This window comes from Rhipicephalus microplus, chromosome 3, assembly GCF_043290135.1.
Source record: "Rhipicephalus microplus isolate Deutch F79 chromosome 3, USDA_Rmic, whole genome shotgun sequence".
NCBI lineage: Eukaryota > Metazoa > Arthropoda > Arachnida > Ixodida > Ixodidae > Rhipicephalus > Rhipicephalus microplus.
The window spans coordinates 40,653,251-40,676,806 of NC_134702.1; the positions used below are offsets into that span (position 1 = coordinate 40,653,251).

General features: G+C 50.1%; 1 protein-coding gene across 1 annotated transcript in view; it reads right to left on the minus strand.

Annotated features, from left to right (window-relative positions):
• LOC119176062 (piwi-like protein 1) overlaps nt 1-23,556 on the minus strand; it is a 65,084-nt gene that overhangs the window by 40,753 nt on the left and 775 nt on the right. The window contains exons 3-5 of the mRNA XM_075889317.1: nt 16,226-16,356; nt 11,860-12,256; nt 662-879 (exon numbers count right to left, since the gene is read on the minus strand). Coding sequence (XP_075745432.1) covers nt 662-879; nt 11,860-12,256; nt 16,226-16,354 — 744 coding nt within the window. The 5' untranslated portion in view covers nt 16,355-16,356. The remainder of the gene's footprint in view (nt 1-661; nt 880-11,859; nt 12,257-16,225; nt 16,357-23,556) is intronic.

Sequence of the window (23,556 nt, forward strand, 5' to 3'; positions counted from 1 at the left end):
ATTGAAATCTCTCGTAAAAAGAACTCCCAAAAAGCTTACATGTAAAAAGCTGTATGGCCACTGAAATACCAACACAGCATTTACTTGTTACCAAAGAATGCGACTCGCAACTAGTACCTGCCAAAATTAAAATTCTTAAGTAAGGAAGGCAGTGCATTATTTACCGTAATGTTCCAAGCTCCCACCTTTATGGGATACATACCTATTTCAAGAACGAGGTTTGCCTTTAGATGCAGAGAACAGTGGAAGCTAAACTGTACAGCACAATCTTGCAAGCAATACACAAAGGCGAACAACATTTGACTAATCAAGCCTGGCTGGAGAACAAATCTACAATCTGGAAAATCTACGCATATTTTTTTCTCGATACGGCGTTGCTCAAGCTCGGCAAGCTTTCTGAGAGCATCAGAGGGAAGGTCGGAAGCCAATGAATGAAGTTTTAGCAAATACATAATCTGGGTTTTCAAAAAGACACACTAAACGTTTACAATAATATAATCCAAATTTGCAAGTTACACCGATTATCATAAAACTAATGCAGCTTGGCTCACCACTTCCCGTGAGAGAAAAATTGTATACTCCCATATGCACTATGCTGGCCATTATAAACAAAGTGCGACAGGAGAGGAGTATCATGCGTGGGCAAACTTTACAATCTTACCTTATGCTCCAGCCGAGTGGCGCTTTTCAAATCGGACATCCCATCAAAGATGTAGCTACCACCAAATCGGTCCCGATGGTCGCGCAGGAGAGCACTTCGCAGACGAGATGACTCAATGTTTGGCGCAAACTCGACATGGTACTGCTGGATGGCCCAGTTGGGCATTGTGAGCAGACGAAAGTAGTTGGACAACAGTTTGACAGGGTTTCCAGTCGTACCTGAAAACAATTGGAAACATTGCAATTCGGTTTTTTAACAACAGACAGTTGGGCAAGTTCGCAACGATCCATGATGGTACTTTAAGCACATAACATGCAAAATGCACACGGCTGCTCGTCTTGGGTACATCTTGTGTATTTTGCGCTTCAGAGTACCATCACAGAATCTCAGCATTGCCACCGAACTTCAGCAAAACGACCTCTCGTTGCACATCAGAGAGGTGTCATGCATGCATGGGCTGCAACTTCAAGATGTGGAAGGAACAACTGAAACGAGCAGGGTAACCCCGCTCCGTATAGACAGTTTTTGTGAGGACTTGCTGAAGGCACTTCAGGAGTGTACTCAGTAGCGACCTCAGAATAAAAAAGAAATTTATTTTTGATGTCCCTGAGAAAAATAAAATCAAATTTTAGTGAACAAAGGTTGCTTCACAGCAATGCTTCAAAGTCATACAGAAAAGCTAGCTTTGCATACGTATGATGGGATTATTTATAGACCTTTCACACAAATTATTGCTGAAAGTCCTGTCTGTACACGAAAAAATGCAAAATATACACTCAAACATCGTTATAATGTAACGATATATAACGAAATAATAGATATAATGATGTGAATGATATTCCCTTTCAAAGATCTATTGAGAACCAAGCATTTTAAACCCCATAACAAAACGAACTAAATTAGTATATCAAATAGTCTTATATAAAAAAAACGACTGCAGTGGGTTAAGTATATCGTTTTTTGCGGAGACGCTCGTTCGGTGTGGCTCTCTCAAAACTACCGCGGCAACTTTACAGCCAGGCCTCGTGCTGCCGAGAGAGCCGTCCTCCTCACCGAGCCAACGGAGAGGATACAGGAAGCGCTCAGCGGGTCACATGACCGAGAAACAACGCCGCGGTGAAAAGCGAATTCCCTCTCGCTTGGCAACGACAGCGTCTCTCTCTGCTGCTACCCTCTGCAACGAGAAAGGAGGACACTCCACGACAGCTTTTTTCCCCCTCTCTTTCTCTGCGTGCGGCCTTTAAAGGAGAAGGGTATCTACGTGCAGAGACGAAAAAGGGCAAAGCGTGGCACAAGCGTGTCGCAGATCCCACACCCACACTTTGTCTCCGGGGTTGTACTGTACGTCTCTCCGCTTGACATTAGAGCGACTTGCGTCGGAGCTTTATTGCAAAATGATACGATGTCTTGCCAATTGCCGTGCCTCTTCTGCCCTTTCTATGAAGTCGCTGATGTGCTGGTCACTCTCATTCGAATCGTTGACAGGTAACATCACGTCTAAGGTCGTTGTGACTGCCCGACTATAAACAAGTTGAAATGGCGTGAAGTGAGTCGTTTCTTGTACTGCGGTATTGTACGCAAATGTTGCATAAGGCAAAATACTGTCCCATGTCTGGTGCTCAACGTCTACATACATCGAGATCATGTCAGTGAGGGTTCTGTTGAGTCTTTTGGTTAATCCGTTTGTTTGCGGATGGTATGCTGTAGTCCTATGGTCGGTGTGCGTGAGCTTCATAACACACTGCATCAAACGGGCAGTAAATGCTGTTCCTTTGTCTCTTATGACAACCTGCGGTGCGCCATGCCTTGTACAATCTGAGTGACGAAAAACTGGGCTGCTTCATTCGCCGTTCCTTTTGCGAGAGGTGATGTCTCCGCATATCGAGTAATGTAGTCTGTTGCTACGACAATCCAGCGCTTTCCCGGTGAAGAGAGAGGAAATGGACCAAGGAAATCCATTTCCACTTGCTGAAATGACCTTTTTGGTGGCTTTATCGGTTGCAACAGAGCCGCTGGTTTCGATGGTGGTATTTTGCGTCTTTGGCAATCCCGGCATGACTTGACAAAATGGTGCACCGAATCCCTTAATTTTGGCCAATAATACTTGCGGCGAATTCTGGCCAAAGTGTGACTACTACCCATATGGCCAGCCGATGGGTCGTCATGACACGCTTCTAAGATTTCTGCTCGCAGTGATGATGGCGCAAGAAGCAGAAACGTCTCACCGCTGTTTCCGAAGTTGCGCTTGTATAGGACGTCGTTCCGGAGGACATAGGATGTTAATCCACGGACGAAAACTCCTGGTACCTTAATTTGGTGACCCTCCAAGTATTGGATGAGCGGGCGTAGTTCCGGGTCTATTCGCTAAGACGAGCCATCTCCGACACATTCAGAACTCCAAGAAATGGGATGTCTTGTTCTTGGTCAGACGATGAAGACTCAACAGGTGCGCGAGACAGGCAATCCGCGTCATTGTGCTTGAGACCGGACTTGTAGACCACAGTGATGTCATGTTCCTGCAGACGCAGGCTCCATCTAGCAAGTCTTCCGGAAGGGTCCTTGATATTTGCCAGCCGACACAATGAATGGTGATCACCGATTGCTCGAAACGGTCTCCCGTAGAGGTATGGGCAAAACTTGTTGATGGCCCATTTAACTGCGAGACACTCTTTCTCTGTTGCTGAGTAATTGGACTCTGCATTCGATAGTGTGCGGCTCGCGTAAGCGATGACCTTTTCTTCTCCATTTTGCCACCGAACACTCCATTTTTCCACTGAACGTGGATGGCACCAAGACCAACGTTACTCGCATCGGTATGTATGTCTGTATCAGCCTCTTCATCAAAATGGGCAAGTATTGGAGGAGAGTGCAAACGGCGTCGCAACTCTGAGAAAGCTGCTTCTTGTTCTTCCCGCCAAGAGAATGCTACACTTTTTTTTCGTTAGCCATGTCAAAGGCTCAGCGACCTTAACAAAGTTTTCAACAAAGCATCTGTAGTAGGCACATAGTCCCAGGAATCGTCTGACAGCCTTTTTGTCTTGCGGTTTCGGAAAATTTTCACCTGCTGCAATCTTTTCCGGGTCCGGGCGGACGCCTTCCGCACTATGTGACCGACGAACCGAAGCTGACAAAATCCCAAGTGACACTTTTCCGGTTTGATGGTCGACGCTGCCTCGCGAATAGCATCCAGTATTGTTCTCAGTCGGTGGATGTGCTGCTCGAAGGTAGAAGAAAAAAACTACTACAGCGTCGAGGCAGACGAGACATGATTGCCACTTGAATCCAAAGAGCACAGTGTCCATGATCCTCTGGAAGATAGCAGGAGCAGAGCACAAACCGAAAGGGAGCACTTTGAACTCGTATAGCACGTCTGGGGTCACAAACGCCGTCTACTCGCGATCTCGTTCATCAACCTCGATCTGCCAATATCCACTTTTTAAGTCCAATGATGAAAAGAAGTGAGCATTGCGTAACTTATCCAAGGCATCATCGATCCGCGGAAGTGGGTAAACATCACGCTTTGCGACTTGGTTCAGCTTTCTAAAGTCAACGCGAAATCGCAGAGTGTTGTCCTTTTTGACTAGCACTACTGGCGATGCCCACGGACTGTTGGATGGCTGGATTATGTCATCGTTGAGCATTTCCTGCACTTGGTTCTTGATCACTTCCCTTTCTTGTGGCGCTACTCGGTATGGGCGCTGATGCAAAGGTCTCACGTGTTCTTCGACCACGGTGCGGTGTTTTGCGACAAGAGTACGTCCGACTTTCGACGAGATCGAGAAGCACTCTGCAAACTCTGATGAGGTCAGTAATTTGTTGTTTCTGAGATGACGAGAGCTCTCTGTCAATGTCTACTGGTTGGAGTACGTTATCTACTGTCTCTGAAGCTTTATCAAGAGTGCAAACATCTGAGACTTGCACATACTCATGCGGCGATGCTACGGACGTTCCTTTCGCTATATGCTGCAGCTCATTTCCAAAGTTAGTTAATAGGACATACGCACATCCATCATGAAGGCTCACCAGGCCTCTTGCCACGCATAGTCCTTTTTCTAGTAGCAGTCCGATGTTTCCGTCCGCTAATCCGTCAGTCACGGAGAACTTCACTCCTCACAAGAACAGTCACATTGGAACGTGGCGGCACGGTTACGTCTTTGTCCACAATGCGGAGAGGTAGAACGATTGGTTTCTCCGCATGACAGATGGCAACGGCATTCTCTGTAGAAAACGAAACCTGGGACTCTTGCAAGTCGATGACTGCATTGTTTATTTGCCAGAAGTCCATGCCTATAATCAGTTCACGGGAGCATTCAGGAAGCACTGTAAAGCTGCCGACATACACGAATGCTCTTATTCCTATCCTTGCAGTGCACAACCCCACGGGACTAACTAAGTGCCCTCCAGCGGTACGTATCTGAGGGCCGGTCCATTCAGTCATCACTTTCTTCAGCTTCTTTGCGAGAGCATGACTGACAACGGAATAGTCTGCACCAGTGTCTATTAGAGCAATGGCCTCGACATCGTCGATCGTGACTAATATCTACGAGGTTACGTCACTACTATTGCACTTGTCCGTCATTGCGTAACTGCGGCCGTCCTGTCGGGCTAACAATAGAGGGTCTTCAGTTGTCACTACATAGAGGCCTCACCTACAGAAGTCACTGGCTCTAGTTTTCCCGCCGCGGGCTAGGTGAACGTGGTCTTCGGAGATTTGGTGACGGACGAGGACTCGACGACCGATAGCGCATCGGTGCTGTCGAACGTGACTCCCGTAGTTGCGTGTCTTGAGGTGAATAGCGTGAAGACAAGTACTCTTCGATTTCGTAGGGCCGTTCACTGTTCCGTGGGCACGGTGCATTGACTGGAAAACCACGCAGTCCCGCTCGACGATACTGGCACGCCCTGTAAAGGTGACCTGCTTCTCCGCAGTGGTAGCGGAGGGGCCACCGGTCTACAGTGCGCCATACATCACTCTTGCGTGGTCTTGCTTCTGGCATTGGCAGCGGCGAACTCGGAGAAAATGTCGGAGGCATCACAGCAGTCGTAGCCCTCCGATTCATGCGTCCGAGGTCCTGTCGTACTACATGCACGTACGACAACTGAGGTGGAGGCTCCGGTTGTGCGCGCTGTAGTACCCGAGGTTGTGGTTGAAGAACCGCTTGCCGCACTTCTTCACGCACAACGTCGGCAAGTGAGGACATCGCTGGATGACCTTGAGTCATTTGTATTTTCTGAAGTTCTTCCCTTAAGACAGCCCTCACCATTTCACACAAGAGGTCAATGTTACTCGTGAGGGTTGTCGACACCGCTCTAACAGATGAGACGCTTACGTCCCTGTTGTATTGGCGCGTGCGCCGCTGCAGGGTCTTTTCCATCATTGTCGTCTCTGATCTGAACTCGGCAAGAGAGCGGGGTGCATTACACACTAGGCCTGCAAAAAGCTCCTCCTTCACTCCATGCGTCAGGTGCCGCAACTTCTTTTCCTCAGTCATGTTTGGGTCGGCCCGGCGGAACAGTCGGGACATCTCTTCAATGTACATGGCGACGCTCTCGTTCCGTTGGTTTCGCATCTGAAGAACGGCCTCTGCCTTTTCTTTGCAGTCCGTGTTTGGGTACGTAGCAAGAAACTCTCTTCGAAAGTCGTCCCATGTCAATAAGGACGCTTCGTGGTTATCGAACCACGTACGCTGTGGTGTACACGTATCCCGAAGGAGTACGGCCACCAGCGTGGGTCCGGTCTTAGCGAGCCGCAGGGCACGCGTTAACCGTCGCCGTGGCGAGAACACGATACTGCTCAAAGTCGCAACACTTTATTGTGGCAACACCAAACGCAGTACAGCCCGTTGCAAATAGGCGCGGCGGGAAAGCAAGTAGGCTTATCCACGCCACGGGCACAAAGTACTACACAGGGGTGCCACGAGCCCGTCTCCGCGGTAAAGGTGATCCACGGAGACACCGGAACAAAGGGGCCCGGTTGCTCGAGCGAGGGCAAAGGCGCTCGCGTTGGCTTCGAAGGGAGACGGGTCGGCGTAGCTAGGCCACGCACTAGGACACCGTACTGCCCTTCGGCCGTGAGTACGCAGCGGGGCAACAAAAGGTGAGCGTTCGCATCGGGCGCGAGGCGCCGTCAGCGAAGTCCGACGAGCCCCGAGCGACGGGACTCGACGGACGGAAAAGAATGCGTGGCTCACCGTTTGAAGTCCCGGACTGTACTCCCCGCTCCCGACGCAGCGCGCGAAAACCTCTCGGGGGTCCCCGCGCGCGGCGCCGCAGTCGACATCCGCTACCGGGTGAGGGAGTTAAACGTTACTCCGCCCTTCCCAGCGCGGCTGACGGCAAAGGAGGGTAGGCATGTCGGGACATGAGAAAAGAGGCGGCAAAGCCCGCGCAAAGGCAGCGGGCCAGCCTCAATTCCCACAACGCGCAGAATCTTGCAGTGCCACGTAGACGTAGCGAAGTTTCCCGTCTTCGTCCCAACTGTTGTGGGAATTGAGGCTGGCCCGCTGCCTTTGCGCGGGCTTTACAACCTTTCCTGCCATTCTCATGTCCCGACATGTCTGCCCTCCTTTGCTGTCTGCCGCGCCGGGAAGGGCGGAGTGACGTTTACCTCCCTCACCCGGTAGCGGATGTTGACTGTGGCGCCGCGCGGGGAGCCTCCCGGGAGGTTTTCACGCGCTGCGTCGGGAGCAGTGAGTACATTCCGGGACTTCAAACGGTGAGCCACGCATTATTTTCCGTCCGTCGAGTCCCGTCGCTCGGGGCTCGTCGGACTTCGTTGACGGTGCCTCGCGCCCGAGGCGAACGCTCACCTTTTGTTGCCCCGCTGCGTACTCACGGCCGAAGGGCAGTACGGTGTCCTAGTGCGTGGCCTAGCTACGCCGACCCGTCTCCCTTCGAAGCCAACGCGAGCGCCTTTGCCCTCGCTCGAGCAACCGGGCCCTTTGTCCCGGTGTCTCCGTGGATCACCTTTACCGCGGAGACGTGCTCGTGGCACCCTGTGTAGTACTTTGTGCCCGTGGCGTGAATAAGCCTACTTGCTTTCCCGCCGCGCCTTTTTGCAACGGGCTGTACTGCGTTTGGTGTTGCCACACTAAAGTGTTGCGACTTGAGCAGTATCGTGTTTCCCGCCACGGCGACGGTTAACGCGTGCCCTGCGGCTCGCTAAGACCGGACCCACGCTGGTGGCCGTACTCCTTCGGGATACGTGTACACCACACTGGCGCCCAACGTGGTATCAAAAGCTCTAGCTTTTGACTGCTCTTAGCGAGTCAGTTCGCCTGCGCGATTTTGGCTCGTCGCAACATGTCTGCTTCGTGGCATGCCGCGTTGCACCAAGAGGCCACCGCCTCTATCGACGGGCGCCCTTCGACGCTCGCCTGTGTCGTCACCCCTTTTTGTGGTAAATACACTCCTACGTGGTAGCTGACGCGCTATCTCGTGCCCCCTGTTGTCTGCCGAGAACCTGGATTTCGATGCGACGGCCGCTCGCGGTGCCTTAGCACATGCAAGCGTCTGGGGCGAAACAGCGGCGAAAAGAGAGAGTCCCCATGAGGATGACCTTGGCTGCTACCAGGTAAGCGGCGCACCGCGAAGCAGCCGAGCGGGGGAGCTTTCCGAAGGCCACAAGGCCGAGAGCGAACCCGTAACGCCGACTCAAGCGGTTGTTGCTGCGGTCCTGAGTGGGCGCGATACCAGACTCCCCCATTTGGGAAAATGGGAATCGCTTTCGGCAGTGAAGAGCTACTGAAGGCTCAGCAGAGTGATCCGTTTCGAGTCTCAGAGGGACGGAGCGCCGTATACGCTGCTTGCTTTGCGGCGGGCGCCGTTAAACCGTCTTGAGAGGCGCGGAGCGCCGTTACGCTGCTTGTTCTGCGGCGGGCGCGATTAGGGGGCTGAAACAGCGTGTGTCGCTGAGTCCCCGGCGGATTCATTTTGCTGGACCATGACGGGCTCCTGCTGAACTATATAGCCACTGACGACGAGTCCAGCGACCCGTTTAAGGTGGTTATGCCCAAAAGTCTGAGAGCCGCACTGTTGCGATCCTCTCACGACGAATCCATGGCCGGTCACCTGAGTGGCTCGAAAGTTTTTGCAAACTGAGCAATGTTGTGACCTGGCCCGGCACGAAGCGTGGCTTTTATCGCTATTCCGTGCCTGCCACGTCTGACAAACGGTTGAGCCAAGGGTTGGAAAGCCGCCCGGTCTTATGAACCGATTGTCAGTGAGCGTCCGTGGCGCGTGCTAGCTGAAATATCCCCTTTGGGAAAACTCAGCCGTGCCCACATCGCAGACCTGAAGCCCTTTGTCATGGTCTGACGAGCTTGCGCCAGTGCCCTGCGGCACTTCGCGTAAGCAACGGGCACACCCGGAGCGGCGGACCGCATTCGGACCACGCACCGGTATAATCTGAGGAAGCGGTCACCTTTGTGATTTCGCGCCGGACGGCGGACTTCTCCGCAACCGAAGGCCCTCAGTTTACTGTCTAGCCTCAGTATAGGTTAGCTTCTTCACGGCCTTTTCTCGTAAAGGAGTCGACCCCGCCCAGTCTGCTGCCAGTGTTTCTTTTTTTTTAAGTGTTCATGTGTATTTTATGTTTCTTTTGTCTAATATTAAGTGTTATTTGTGTTATGTTTTTCGCCAGATGTTGAGTGTCGTTTTGCTCTGTTTTACTTTTTTTCGTGTTCGTTTCGTCTACCGCGAAGGGAGCTGTGTGTGACCTTGAGTGTCGGTGCTTGCCGGGAGAGAGAGAGACGAAGGACGCTTTGCGCCTACGCTCGCGCAGCTGTCGGCGGTGTGTGTGCGTGTGAGTGCGTGACGCCTCAGTGCGAGCCCGCGAAGAGTGCGTCGGCTTCCCCCCCCCATCGATGCGGGCACTGGAGGTGCTGGGGGGGCATTGACCCATTGACATCGGACCATCCGGCTGTGCTCTGCTCTCGGCTGTCGCCGAAGAAGCCGTGCTGCCTTTCCACCATGGCTCCTGCGCGAGGCCAGCTGAAAGCAGCTATATGCTGCCCGCCAACGCCAGGGCGCCTCGCAGCCATTTTTGGTGCGGCCTCCCTGACAACTGGGGAGGCCCGGCTTCGCGCAACATCTCAGCTCCATCATCGAGCCAGAAATGCGGGGCCTCCGAGCCGACGCAGCGTTCGTCGGACTCGCTGCTTATCAAAACCCGCAACAAACCATCAGTGAGCCCCCTCCCGTACCTCTGACCTCGCACTCGGGCATCGCACCCAGCGAACACTGTCACGCCTTTACCGCCCCTCCGCGCACTGGACGCTATCCCCCTTCAGCACCACGAACACTAGTGCCACGTTTCTGTGCTCCCTTCCGCAGTTATCTTTATAGTGTCATGTGTTTACTTCTTTATTTATGGTTTGTTTCTCATTTGTGATCTTTTTTTAGCAGCAGTAACAGGGCTGAACTGAGGTTAGCTGTCGCTCATAGTAGTGTCATTTTAACTGCATGGGTGACGTCCGGCTGCCTTTTGCAGACCGGTAAAGGGCAAATTTAGGAGAGGGGGATGTGGGAATTGAGGCTGGCCCGCTGCCTTTGCGCGGGCTTTACCGCCTTTCCTGCCATTCTCATGTCCCGACATGTCTGCCCTCCTTTGCTGTCTGCCGCGCCGGGAAGGGCGGAGTGACGTTTACCTCCCTCACCCGGTAGCGGATGTTGACTGTGGCGCCGCGCGGGGAGCCTCCCGGGAGGTTTTCGCGCGCTGCGTCGGGAGCAGTGAGTACATTCCGGGACTTCTAACGGGGAGCCACGCATTATTTTCCGTCCGTCGAGTCCCGTCGCTTGGGGCTCGTCGGACTTCGCCGACGGCGCCTCGCGCCCGAGGCGAACGCTCACCTTTTGTTGCCCCGCTGCGTACTCACGGCCGAAGGGCAGTACGGTGTCCTAGTGCGTGGCCTAGCTACGCCGACCCGTCTCCCTTCGAAGCCAACGCGAGCGCCTTTGCCCTCGCTCGAGCAACCGGGCCCTTTGTCCCGGTGTCTCCGTGGATCACCTTTACCGCGGAGACATGCTCGTGGCACCCTGTGTAGTACTTTGTGCCCGTGGCGTGGATAAGCCTACTTGCTTTCCCGCCGCGCCTTTTTGCAACGGGCTGTACTGCGTTTGGTGTTGCCACACTAAAGTGTTGCGACTTGAGCAGTATCGTGTTTCCCGCCACGGCGACGGTTAACGCGTGCCCTGCGGCTCGCTAAGACCGGACCCACGCTGGTGGCCGTACTCCTTCGGGATACGTGTACACTACACTGTTCAGTCTGGCAACGCGCTTGAAACCATCGAGCCAGTCCTCGGAATCCCCGAAAATATCACCGTGGAACACCTCTAATATTCGGGGCGGGTCCATGATGATGTGAGATGGAAATGAAGTCGCTTGGGCGGCCATTGCAGGGGCTCCGAAACTTACGCCCTCCACTGGTCTCAAAGAATCGAAGAGGGCACCAAACTCGGGCTGCTCACCTCGTAGGCGCCGACTCGTGCGTTGCTGTACAAGAGTCAACTGCGCTGGTTCCAACCTTCGGGGTTCTGGGCTATGTTCTCTAACCTGAGATGAGCTTGGAATCATGCCCAGTGCCTCCACCAGTTTGTAACGAACAAATACAACGCCGGAAGCTAAAACAGCTATTTATTTATGGTGAACTTGTGCCCGTCAACTAAATACACTAAGGTTATCCTGAGCTCGCTAGAGAAAACCTCGTCAACCTCTTCTTTTGCGTCTCGCCGCGTGCCGCTCCTTCAAAAAACCGCCAGCCTTCTTTTTCCAGCGCGTGGTGTGGCGACACATGCAGCCAGCGTTGCATGGGGCGTTTAGAGCTTGGCGCGTTTGGCTTGTCAGTCGGTGTGACCGAATTCATAGGAGCAGGAAGCGGCGCAAGACTTCAGTAGGTGCCTAAGAACAGGCGGCAATATAATGAAATAATTGTGGCTCCCCTTCAACTTTGTTATAACGAGGTTTGAGTGTATGTCAGGTAGAGAGGAGGCAAAACTATGTTGTAAAAGTGCCATGATGTGCCAGACTTCTAGTTTGTTTTGGTGACAAGTCCATCAAAACTAGTTTTGACCCGAGTAAATTGAGAATCATCTTGCAATAGATAGTGTTAGGAATATACCTTTATAACAAACTTTGGGATTTAATGAATTTATTTTGATGCAAGATGCAACTGTCAAAATGAGGTTTAAGCGCAACACACCTTTTTTGTCTGTGATGCGTTGCGGACGAGTTGCGAGAATAGCGATGTCATCGCGGCGGCCACGACGAGCACCTCGGCCAGCAGTGTCACCACCACCCAAGCTCATGGCCCCCATTTGTTGGACGAGCGGCTGCACAGGGGCAACATCCCCTGGCCTTGCAATCGCTCCCGCAGGACGGTGGGCAGCCCGTCCCGTCGGGGGCATATGCGGCGGCACCTGCTGCGGGGGTGGGCGACCGGCCATACCACCAGGTGGCTGCTGATAGGCTGGCTGCTGCTGTGGGGGCTGCTGAAAGCCAGGCCTTTGTTGATACCCTGGCTGCTGTTGGTACTGTTGGGGCGGCTGTTGGTACTGTTGGGACGGTTGCTGGTACTGTTGAGGTGGCTGTTGATATCCCTGGGGTGGCAAGTAAATGCAAACATGAAAAAAAAGACGTTTTCATTTGTGCAACAATAAAAGATTGTCATGGTGCTTTAGGCAAAAAGACAATAGACCCTCTTCATAATCAACAAGTGCACTTCCCTGTGCTGCACATTTGAGGCACATGTTGTGGAGACCGAGAATGTCCCATTGCCATTGCACGGACTTTTTCGCCTATTTCTGCCGCCTTCACGTCCAAACATGACTCCCCCCTCCTCCGCGGTCCGTCGGCCCTGGGAGAGCAGGAGCGACGTAGACCTCTCTCGCCCGGCACTGGTTCATACTGGATGTCAACTGTGGGGTCGTGCGTGTCTCGATACATCGCGCGCCCAGCGGGGGTAGAGAGAACCTCTCTGGAAGCGAAGGGTAGTAAGTAGGCCTGTTCTTTCCCGTCTATCAGCTCCTTCATTTTTGGAGCTCGCGCGCACTCACCAACAGTGCTTTGTACCCAAGACGAATGCTTACCTTTCGTTGCCCCCTTCTGAATGCTAAGCTGAAGAGCAGTGCGGTGCATTCGCACATGGTCATACTACGTTGAAGTGTGCCTCTCGATGCCAACGCGAGCAGAGTTTGCCCTCGCTCGAGCGATTGTGAGAGCACGCAGCATAGCCGTGAGGGACCGCTTGCTTCAGCGACGTGTTGCCGTGGCCCTTTTTGCACACTGAGACGTGCTCGCGGCACCTTTGTGGTGTACTTTCGCCCGTGGCATGAATGAGTCTTTTTTGCTTTCCCCAGCCTTTTGCAGCGGGCACAGTACTGCGTTATTGGTGTTGCCGCAGGCAATGAAATGTTGCGTCTTGTTTGAGAGCAGTACTGTGTACTTGCCATGCACCGTAGGGGCCTTGGCTGTCCAAACGCATGTGTGCAGGGTTAGTCACCCAACGACGGTGAACGCCGCCCTGTGGCTCGCCAAGGCCGAACCCTCGCTAGTGGCCGTATTCATGCGGGATACATGTACACTACACTGGCACCCAACGCGTACGCTGCAATGTAGTGCTTGGAATGGTGAACCCATGCTAGTGGCCGTATTCCTGCGGGATACATGTACACTACACTGGCGCCCAACCCGTACGCTGCAATGTAGTGCTTGGAATGGTAAAGAGGTCCTAGTTTCACTTGATGGAGCTCGTCTATTGTGCATGTTCATATATATTAAGGGGACAGTCTCCATTTTCCACATAACAGCACACACAAACTGCACTTGGACACGATCTTTGAAACACCCTATTTACGTATATACTTCCCACAGCCCTAATATTTAGCCAGCTTTACTAAAAACACTGCCATGCCTGTGTGGAACGTCAAAGCAAAACCTAGAACAGCGGTCTTTCCAGAGCCTTGATTAAGCACTTTTGGGGCAACCACTACAAGCACACTTACAGTAATCCCCGTTGACTCGAAGTCGTAAAAACCAGGGAAAATTTCAAGACAAGTAAAGTTGCACTAACCACCGGGAAAATGAGTGCTTTTCAGAAAAATCACTACTAATCAGTAGTTTCTATTCTTTCTTCTTATGCAGGTTTAAAAAGAGAAGAAAAATAACATACAAGAGACTAACCCGCTGGGCTTTGCCACACTGCCATTTTATTTAGCAGAGAAAATCTGCCTAATCCTCGTCTCCTTTCAATCGTACTCGGGCCTAGGAAGGCGTCCTCCAGCTGCTCGACACATTGCATCAGACAATCTTACCCGCCAGTGCACCTGACCTTATTTTGAAGCCATACCATCAACGCCAGTTCAACGTCTGGGACGAAAACCTCCGAAACCGCTTCCACTGGCTGGAGATTGATTGATATGTGGGGTTTAACGTCCCAAAACCACCATTTGATTATGAGAGACGCCATAGTGGAGGGCTCCGGAAATTTCAACCACCTGGGGTTCTTTAACGTGCACCCAAATTTGAGCACACGGCCTACAACATTTCGCCTCCACCGGAAATGCAGCCGCCGCAGCCGGGATTCGAACCCGCAACCTGCGGGTCAGCAGCCGAGTACCTTAGCCACTAGACCACTGCGGCGGGGCACTGGCTGGAGAAGCTCTGCTGAAATTCATCCAGCACCATCAAAAGTGTCAAAAGCCTTAATTATGGCAACCTTTCTTTTTAGCGTTACCAACTTGCAATGCTCTGACGCCATGCCTGCCGCACTCACGCTAAGCTGCCGCTCCTCACAGTCAGCGAAAAATTCGTACCGCTCAGTTTGCGCAGATGAACGGAAATCACACCTCGGGGAAGATCACAAGCACTGCACTCACAGTCAGCGAAAAATCCATATAGTGTTCTTTGCGCAGATGAACCCAAATCACACCTCAGAGGAAATCATGTGCACTGCACAAAGCGAACGAGACAAACGATGCCAAGCGTGGGCAGAGGACCCCCTGCTCAGCGCATGTGCCACATGACGTGCCGCAGGGTTGCTTGACAAAGTTTATAAGAAGCTGGGCTGAGACTTCGTGCACTTCGTGTTTGCGGAAATGATTGACGAAGTGGCAGGTGCTGCTAAATATGAAAAAAAAAAAAGAAAAGACTGGACTTCAGGCGTGGCAGCATCGCACGAATCTCGTCATACGGTCCAGCGGCAGAACTTTCGTTCCACTCCCTGTCCAGATTTTAAATTATCCACAATCCGACTTAAATATACTTCCGGGATAAAGGAAAAACATAAATAGGTCGTATAAAAAAACGTTCGGTGCCGTGGAAAATTTTGACTTAGCCAATTTTTCTAGATATGAAAGTTTCGAGTTAACGAGGTATTACTGTATATGGTATCCACTACGCCATAAATCATACATACAAGAAAAACACAAGGGTTTCTCGACTCCATAGCATATAAATGCTAAGTCACCTTTAAAAGGGCCCTGAAACACTTTTCAGGTAACAATGAAATGAGTTTACTGGAAGGGCTTATTGCCTCACAAATTCAACGCTGCAAAAATTTCAAGAACTTGTCCAGTGCGAGTGAGCTACAAAAATTTGTCGCATGCTGCAATTGTATTCTCTTTTCTCCTGTCCCCACGAAAGCCCTGGAAGCTAAGCAGGGAGGGATGGCAGGAGCAAAAAAGTTGCGTCATGCGCACCTCGTGACCTTGAGCACTTTTTTCTCTTTCTTTGAATACGCGGCTTTTTCAGCGTGATAGCGTGCCCACATGCACAAGTCGCGGCCTCCCGCCGCAATCTCTGTAACGACCAAGCGTGCCATGTTTGAGTGATTTTTGAGCATCATCCGTCATTTGTCAAGAGAAGGGAAAGCAATTTTTAGCCGACATTGATAATTTATATTAAGTTCCAGGCCGCGTGATGCACTAAAATATTTAGTTCTGATGTTTTTGAGAGCCTCTACAACCGATTGGCAGCGTTTTCTGACCATGCTCAAAAAGTGTTGCAGGGCCCCTTTAACACATTGCAAATAGTACCCAAACGATCTGCCCTACGTTCATTTAAGAACTAGTGCCTAAAAAAACACGGTCCTAATACAGAAAAACTGATAAGGGCAGTTACCACTTGACATTCAAAAATCTCAATCATTCACAATGAAAATTTCAAACACCTATACCCCCATATAAACAACTGTTCATAGTGTAAATCTGCGGAATGCCCTCCTGAAAAGTGAATGTGCACAAACATGTTCAGATGTCTGCACGCAACAGACTGACATCATAGGCCGGATGGCTGGTAACTACTTTTGGGGAACACTGCCGAGCATGTATATTGCGGATGAATTAGCTGCCACTCCCGACATTACTTCAAACAAACTATATTGCTGCTGAAAGGCATATTTCAACAGCCTGCAAGCACCTGTTTCTTCAGAGCTTTACACTTCTGTGTTTAAGAACAAGCTGCAGCATAACGCCACACTGATACACTGACTAAGCCAGTGACACTGCACATGCTAAGGCGATTGAATAACAACAAAGTTGGGAGTACACAACAAACAAGGCAATGCCCACCTGAGACGGCCCAGCACCTTCAAAGCCAGGCCTCCGCATTGCAGATTCCTGTTGCGGCGGGCCTGTGGGGCCGCGAGACTTGCCACGCGATCGGCCTCTTGCTCGTCCCGTGGGAGGTTGATCCGCCATGTCTACAAATGGCCAGCACAATATGCCACAATAACAACGAAATGTGTAAGAGTATGGAAATTGCAATGCCACATGCAGAGAGCAGGCTAGCTGGCTGGCACTAAATACATAACCAAACAAACAATTCTAACTCAGGCTCTTATGCATGCATATTAAACTACTCCATGCTAAGAAACCAGGTGAACAGTGATCACAACCCTGCTCAAAAGGATACAGAATCGGAAAAAAAAATCACAAAAACATAGAAATTAAAATAGAAAGATGTTACTGTTCCGCAAAAGTTTATTGTACAAATGTTTTCGTTGTTAAGAATTCCCAATGCACACCGACAGCTGCGACCTCAAACTTCACCACAGCAGTTGCAAGCTGTATATTTTAATGCACCAGTGTTAAAGAGCGCGCTTTGTGGAAATTCTGGTGTCTGTGTCACCTTTGACTTTAAGCAAAAAAGCAGTATTGACCATAAATTTAAGGTTCATGAAAATAAAGATGAAAGCCTGAGGATATTTGTACTTTGGCTTTCCTTGTGGCACAGCTTAGGTCCCTACCAAGAAGCAAAGGCAGGCTAGCGACTGGGAAGGCAATAGTGTGTGTGAGAGTGAGCATGCGGGTAATGCCATTACCTCCTGTAAAGTAGTTTGTGCCGCATGGCACACATGTCTCGCGCATAGGACACACTTTGGCTTTACAACTACCGGGCAGTAGGTAGCGTTGTGCTTGTAAGCGTTTGTTATCACTACCACTATCATCGTCGTCATCATAGTTGTTAGATCGGCAGCGCCGGCGGTGACACCTGGCGGCAAGCCTGGGTGATGGCACACAAGAAATAAGCTGGTCTTTGCTGGCGTGGGACGTTGGCGCGGACGGTTGCCTCCAATGATGGGTCTGCAATGGACGGCACTGCGGGCAATCTGTGGTGGGCCCACGTAGTGAGTCAGGCGTTAGCAACACCGCCTTATGTTGTTTGAGTGTTGCATAATACTGTGCAAGGATTTAGCGTGTAGATCCCAACTGATGTGTAATAATTTGGCTGACGATACCGTCGTTAAAAAGTAGTTAAATAAATGTGCGTAATGTTTGGCTTGTCCCGATCGTGTCTACTGCGTCCGTTCACTCCAAGAGCGTGGTGGTGCTCGCCATTTCGAGACCCTACACTGGCTGCCCAACGTGGAGCTGTTGGGGCATCGGACGACAGTTTTCGCGGTTCGGTGCAAGCTTTTTGTTAGAGCAGGGGTAGAGTAGGCCAAGGGGGACTTCTTTGCTAGCGTCGGCAGTGTGCTTTGTTGAGAGCGAGGAGATCAATTGCTGTGAGTGTTCGAACTTGTCGGCACGTTCATTTCTTTTTTTTTTTTTTTTGCTGCTCGCAAGTGGGTTTTTTTTTTGTTGTTGTTGTTGTTTGTTTGCAAGAACGTTGCAATGCACCAGAGAACCATGCGGTCTGCAACTTGGGGTGAGCAAAGCTTAAAGCACGTGGATCGTAGCCCAAACCAGAAGCCTGTGAGTATGGAAACCTCTTGGATGGTCCGATTTTCTGTAACTAGCTTCTTCCATCTCTTTGGTCTCAAGGAGCCGGGCGTCGTTGCTGTCTGGTATTGCAGTACGACGCCGATCGCTCAATAAGCTGCTGTGTGCAGCGACCGATAGGGACACCTTACAAAGTGGATGTCTCCTTGCGGCTGCCTCTTCTGTGCCTAGGCTGGGTGAATGCCGGTTGTTGTCAAGAGACTTATTAGACCTAAGGCTCTGCGCAGCCGCCTGTCGCATGTGGCACAACTAGGTGGATTGTGGCGTTGAGGTGTTGCACTCTGCTTCCCTCATTTTTTTTTTTTTTTATCTTGTGATGCACGAGTTAGGAAAAGTGATTTTTGTTTTATTTTTATGGGCGTCTCGGCCGCCACCGATGTATTACCTAGCAGTACTGACCATAGTACCACGTGAGCAAGGAGCTTGAAGCTTTCTCTTTGCCCTAATGCATTGCTCTTTCGAGTGTTTTGAATGCACGCAGCAGGAGTGATATAACCCACGGCTGGCTGTCTTCTGCACATCGTCAGTGCCGCTGGCCAGGAATGCGGTTGTGAGGTCGGGCGATGGACATGCCTGGAACCTGCACAACTGCCTGCAGTCCGGCGCCCTCGTGAATGCTGTTCGCAACCAGAAGACGTGTCGGCGCGAGTGGCGGTTCATGGCGCCGACGGCAACGTTGCTGTTGCCGGACCGGTACTGTGAAGTCGTCGAGCCGGACAGTGCAGCAGTGTCGACCGGCAGCAGTGTCGTGGTACACTGACATTATGTAAAGATGGGTGTCGTCATTTTTTTTGTTAGAGCTTGTGTAGCGTATTTCTTTTCGGGATATGGTTTGAATTAAACTTGGGGAGATGTGCCCTGTAATGTTGTTTGCACCACATGACGCACGTGTCTCGCACATAGGCTGCATTTCGGGTTTATAACTACCGGCCGGTAGGTGGCGTGCTCGCGAGCGTTTGTTATCACCGCCACTATCACCATCATCGTGGTTGTTAGATCGGCAGTGCCAGCGGTGACATCTGACCACAAGCCGGGGTGGCGGCGTGCAAGAAATAAGCTGGTCTCTGTTGGCGTGGGGCGGTGGCGCAGATTGTTGCCTCCAGCAGTGGGCCCACGTGGTGAGTCAGGCGTTAGGGACACTGCCTTGTTTGTTATGGTGTTTGAGTGTTGCGTAATATTGCGTAAAGATGTCTTAGCATGTTGATCATGATTGATGTATAATAATTCGGCTGACAATAACGTCGTTAAATAGTAGTTAAACAAGTGTATTGTTTGGTTTGTCCCGACCGTGTGTACCGTGTCTATTTACTCCAAAAGCTTGGCTTTCTCGCCAACGAGACCCCACATGCCTAACTCTTAAAGGCCAACTGCAAAGAAACTTTACCTGGGCAGAATGGGTTCAGAATGCGCAGTATATGTTAGGGAAATAATGATGAGAGTGAGAAAGCCTGCATTCACATATTTCTTTCATAATGAGTGCTCTAATTGTCAGCTAGCAGACAACGCGGAGCTCTAGCGGTGTGGCAGGACAAATCTGGCACCAACAGAAATGACATCCATTACAGATCACGACCGCTCGTGAGCAGACCTCCCTGTAGCCGCATCCTTTCCTTTTCTGAACGATGCGCATATATCTACATGCAGATAATCCAGAGGATTTAACTCTCTTGTGGTACGAAAAGCAAGGCCGTAGGCAGCTGTATTACATGTTGCAAATGGGGACCAGCTTTCACGCTTTTTCGGAAAACACGAAGCCTCAAAAGCTACAGGTTATCGGAGTGAGGTGAAAGAATTGGAATGCATCGAAAAGCGTGGTGCTACACTAGCTGCACCATGTATGATCGCGTAATCAAATCCCGAAAGGCTGATCAGCTCGCTTTCAGTTAGTAGTCAAAGGAGCGAAGTTCGACATAAATGTTGTCGTGCTCAGTTCTAAGCAATTCAAGCCACATATGTATTATAAGAAAACGGAATGTGCTAGAATAGGTTTAATGTAAATTTTTTTGTGTGCAGTTAGACAAGTCCAAACAAAAATGCAGGGTCACTTTTGGTAGACATGGGAGTGTGTCAAACTGAGCATCGGTATCAAAAACAACATTATGTGATCGTCCGTAGTCTATCAACAAACGAGAATATTCGAAGTGTAATCGAGCGGCATCATTCATTGTGAACCAGCGACTTCACTAACACAGCAGGACCAGACTAAAGTGCACTCACTTTAACCAGACAGTAGGCGCAAAGCGGACAGTCGTTTAGGTATGCGCGTCAATGAGCTTTTGCAATATTATATCCTTCACAGTGCATGTTCACATTTTGTTACTATTTAAAGAAAAAACTGGGGTGTGGTCACGGCGCGCGTACTTTGGAATGCAGAGCAGATGATTCTCCTGAATTGGCCAGTCTGTTAAGCTGCTGTATACCTTAGTACCAATAAAATGTAATGGCGTTTTTTGTACTTTCGGTATCAAAAATTGCGTTGTTGAGTGTTTTTCTTAGGTAACTACTTGCATTTCAAAAGTAAAATTCGGCAGGCAGCACTGTCTCCAGCTAGACTGCCTATAAATCAACTTTTTGGCATGTGCACAATTTCTTTGCAGTTGGCCTTTGAAGAGACGCAGACAGAATAGACACAGACAGAAAACTTCAAGCTCAGAATGTGTTCATCATTCAATTGCTTGCAATGCATAGCTATTTTTTTACCAAATCAGAGTGGCACCCATCATCACAATGTTTTTATTTCAAGAAAAAACATTGTGCAAAACCTCAATAGCACCTTGCGACATCGATGTTACAGTGACGTGTTTAGTGTGACCCATACCATCCTGAGCGACAATGTGGTAGAAGTAATGACATCAGCAATCCAAGTGTTCCTATTGTGCTAACACCTGGAAACAGTTTCACTACCAGCAACGGCCGGTCTGAAACAGGGTGCTCGCACCTCCTGATTGGCTATCAAACGGCGACTAACACATGCAGAGCTTGTGGCGAAATATCCATGGCGTCTTTTACCGTGTGTCGTTCAAATTCATTTACTATGCCACTTAATCAGAGGAGGCATCTTTTTTGCCAGTCACGCCATAATGTTCGAGTTATGGTGAATAGAGGGGGAAGTGTAACGGGCGAGAGCGGAGGGCTGCAGAAATTCCCAATGAAAGATGGCGGTCACACCAGATGGTGCTATCTGCACAATAGGTGCTTGCAGTTGCATTTGCCTGCTTTGCTTATAGCCGCTAGACAGTTTCACCTGTTTTAAACAACTGCTTACACACTGTGCCCATGCTTTTCAAGGCACTGTGCTTTGAATAATGTGTTGCAAGTTTTGAGTGGCACTAAGTGATTGAAAATAATAATAAATAACGTGGAATGCCTTCTTGACATTTTGTAACATTAGTCATGTAGACTACTCAAAGTGTGATTGCATCAGTATTCCTTCAAATCTGAAGATAGTCCTCCTTAGAGGGGTCGTGAAACGCTCGCTCTGAAGCGACAATACGAAACCACCGGCGTCCACACGCTTTAGCTAGGTGACGTCATCATAAGTAATGCTTTGCCTATCGAGGAACGCGGAAATCTTTGGTAGTTGCAAGTGCAATTGGGACACCCATCAGCGTCTTTTGCATACACAATCGGCGCTAACTTCAACTCTAACGTCATACTAAGCAGCGTTCTTGCGGGACGCATATCGCGCATAGCAGATGCCAATGAGCACCTCTTGCACTCCGCTCAATATGCCGTAGAGTCCCGCGTTCCTCGATAGGCAAAGCCTCTATGCAGGTCCAACCGGGCTGATGATATAGTTACCGTATGTGGCTGGCGATGGTGCCGCATTGTCGTCTTAAATCTACCGTTTCACGACCCCTTTAATGGCAGCAGCAGTAGATGGGGGAGTGAAATGCAAAACCATGCAAAGTGGCCCCAGCACTTCTTTTTTTGTAGCCACATTATGTGGCTATTGTGCAAGGCTCATTCTCCCAGCAACAAGGCACTTTCACCACCACCAATTGAACAGTGCATCACTTTTCGTTTACTCAAGCAAAAGCTTGGCAAGTTTGAAAACAGAAGAGATTCAACTCAGAAACTGCGTTTAGCAAGAATATTTCCCTAACGCTGAACAAATCATGCTTCCATCTAGCAATTAGAAATGTCATCATCGTCAGTCTGACTGCACCCACTGCAGGGCAAAAACCTCTCTCATGATCCACCAATCAAACCGGTCTTGTGCTTACTGCTTCCACTTTACACCTGCAAACTTTTTAATCTTATTAGCCCACTTAACTTTCTGTCTCACGCTTGTGCGTTTGTCTTCCCTGGGAATCCGGTCAGTTACCCTTCATAACCAGCGGTTATCCTGCCTACATGCTACGTGCCCAGCCCATGTCCATTTTTTCTTGATTTCAACTATGACATTCTTAACCCCGGTTCGTTCCCTGGCTCACTCTGCTCTTTTCTTGTCTCTTAAGGTTGGTTACTTTTATCATTTTCCTTTCCATCACTCGCTGTCTCGTCCTCAATTTAAGCTGAACTCTCTTTGAAAGCCTCCAGGTTTCTGCACTGTACGTAGTACCGGCAAGATGCAGCTGTTATATACCTTCCTTTTGAGGGCTAGTGCTAGATTACCATTCATTATTCGAGAATGCTTGCAGAATGCAATCCACCACGTCCTTATTTTGGTTACTTCACTCTCACGGTTCGGCTTCGCAGTTACTACCTGTCCTAAATAGACATACTCAAATGTAAGAGCTTGAAAAATAGCACAAATTTGTCAATGCCTTCTGGCAACAATGAAAGATCAAACAGTGATTGCAGGGTATACTTCTAAGCTATCATAGTGCGCAAGTAAGCCACATAGGGGAGTACGAGATTTGACGCAGCGTCTCATCAAAAACCTCGAGATGGCACAAACGCACCGTCGACTATCAAAAGCAGGTGCTCGTCCTCATTTAATAGTTACATAATACGTCGCAAAATACCACTCTCTTCAGCGCCGCGCCCAACCAAATTGATTCGCATAACGCGAACGAAACAAAAGCTTTTCGCAACGCCGCCACACGTGCGAAACGCGAGCAGCTTGACGAAGCATAACAAACAAAGCGCGCGTTTTTTCACCCGCGGCAACAGATCAGCACCGCTGCAACAACTGCGTGAACGACGAAAACAAACAATGGAAGCGCAAACGTGCATAACAAATGGCTGAAACATGTTGCATATCGCAATACAACGTCGCTTCAAGCGCTCAAGGGAGATGACACGGCTCAACTTTAATAACATAGCGGAAAAACCACCTAGTGCGAACAAAATGGTGACCCAATGTGGTCACCATGCTCGTTTTTTGCCGACTAACGGGAGAGCGCAAATAACTTCGCATCTGCAAAAATAAAACAGCGTACTCTGCATCCTGCAAGGAGGCTACCGAAGCACGCTTGAAAATTGATGGGTCAGTGAAACTACGCATAGCTACTACAACGTCGAAGCTGCAGCGGCCGAGCGGACACTTAGGCCTAACAAATGCAGTGCAACACCACATGTGGAATCGGCAAGTGGGCGCGCTCCGGTAAATGAAATCTAACAAGGCAGCGTGCAGCCGGATGAATACTACTGTTTACTGAACTCTGTAGGAATGTGGAGGCGTCTTCAGGCACAAAGCCAGCGTGAAGTACGGTAGGGAGTCGCGTCAAAAC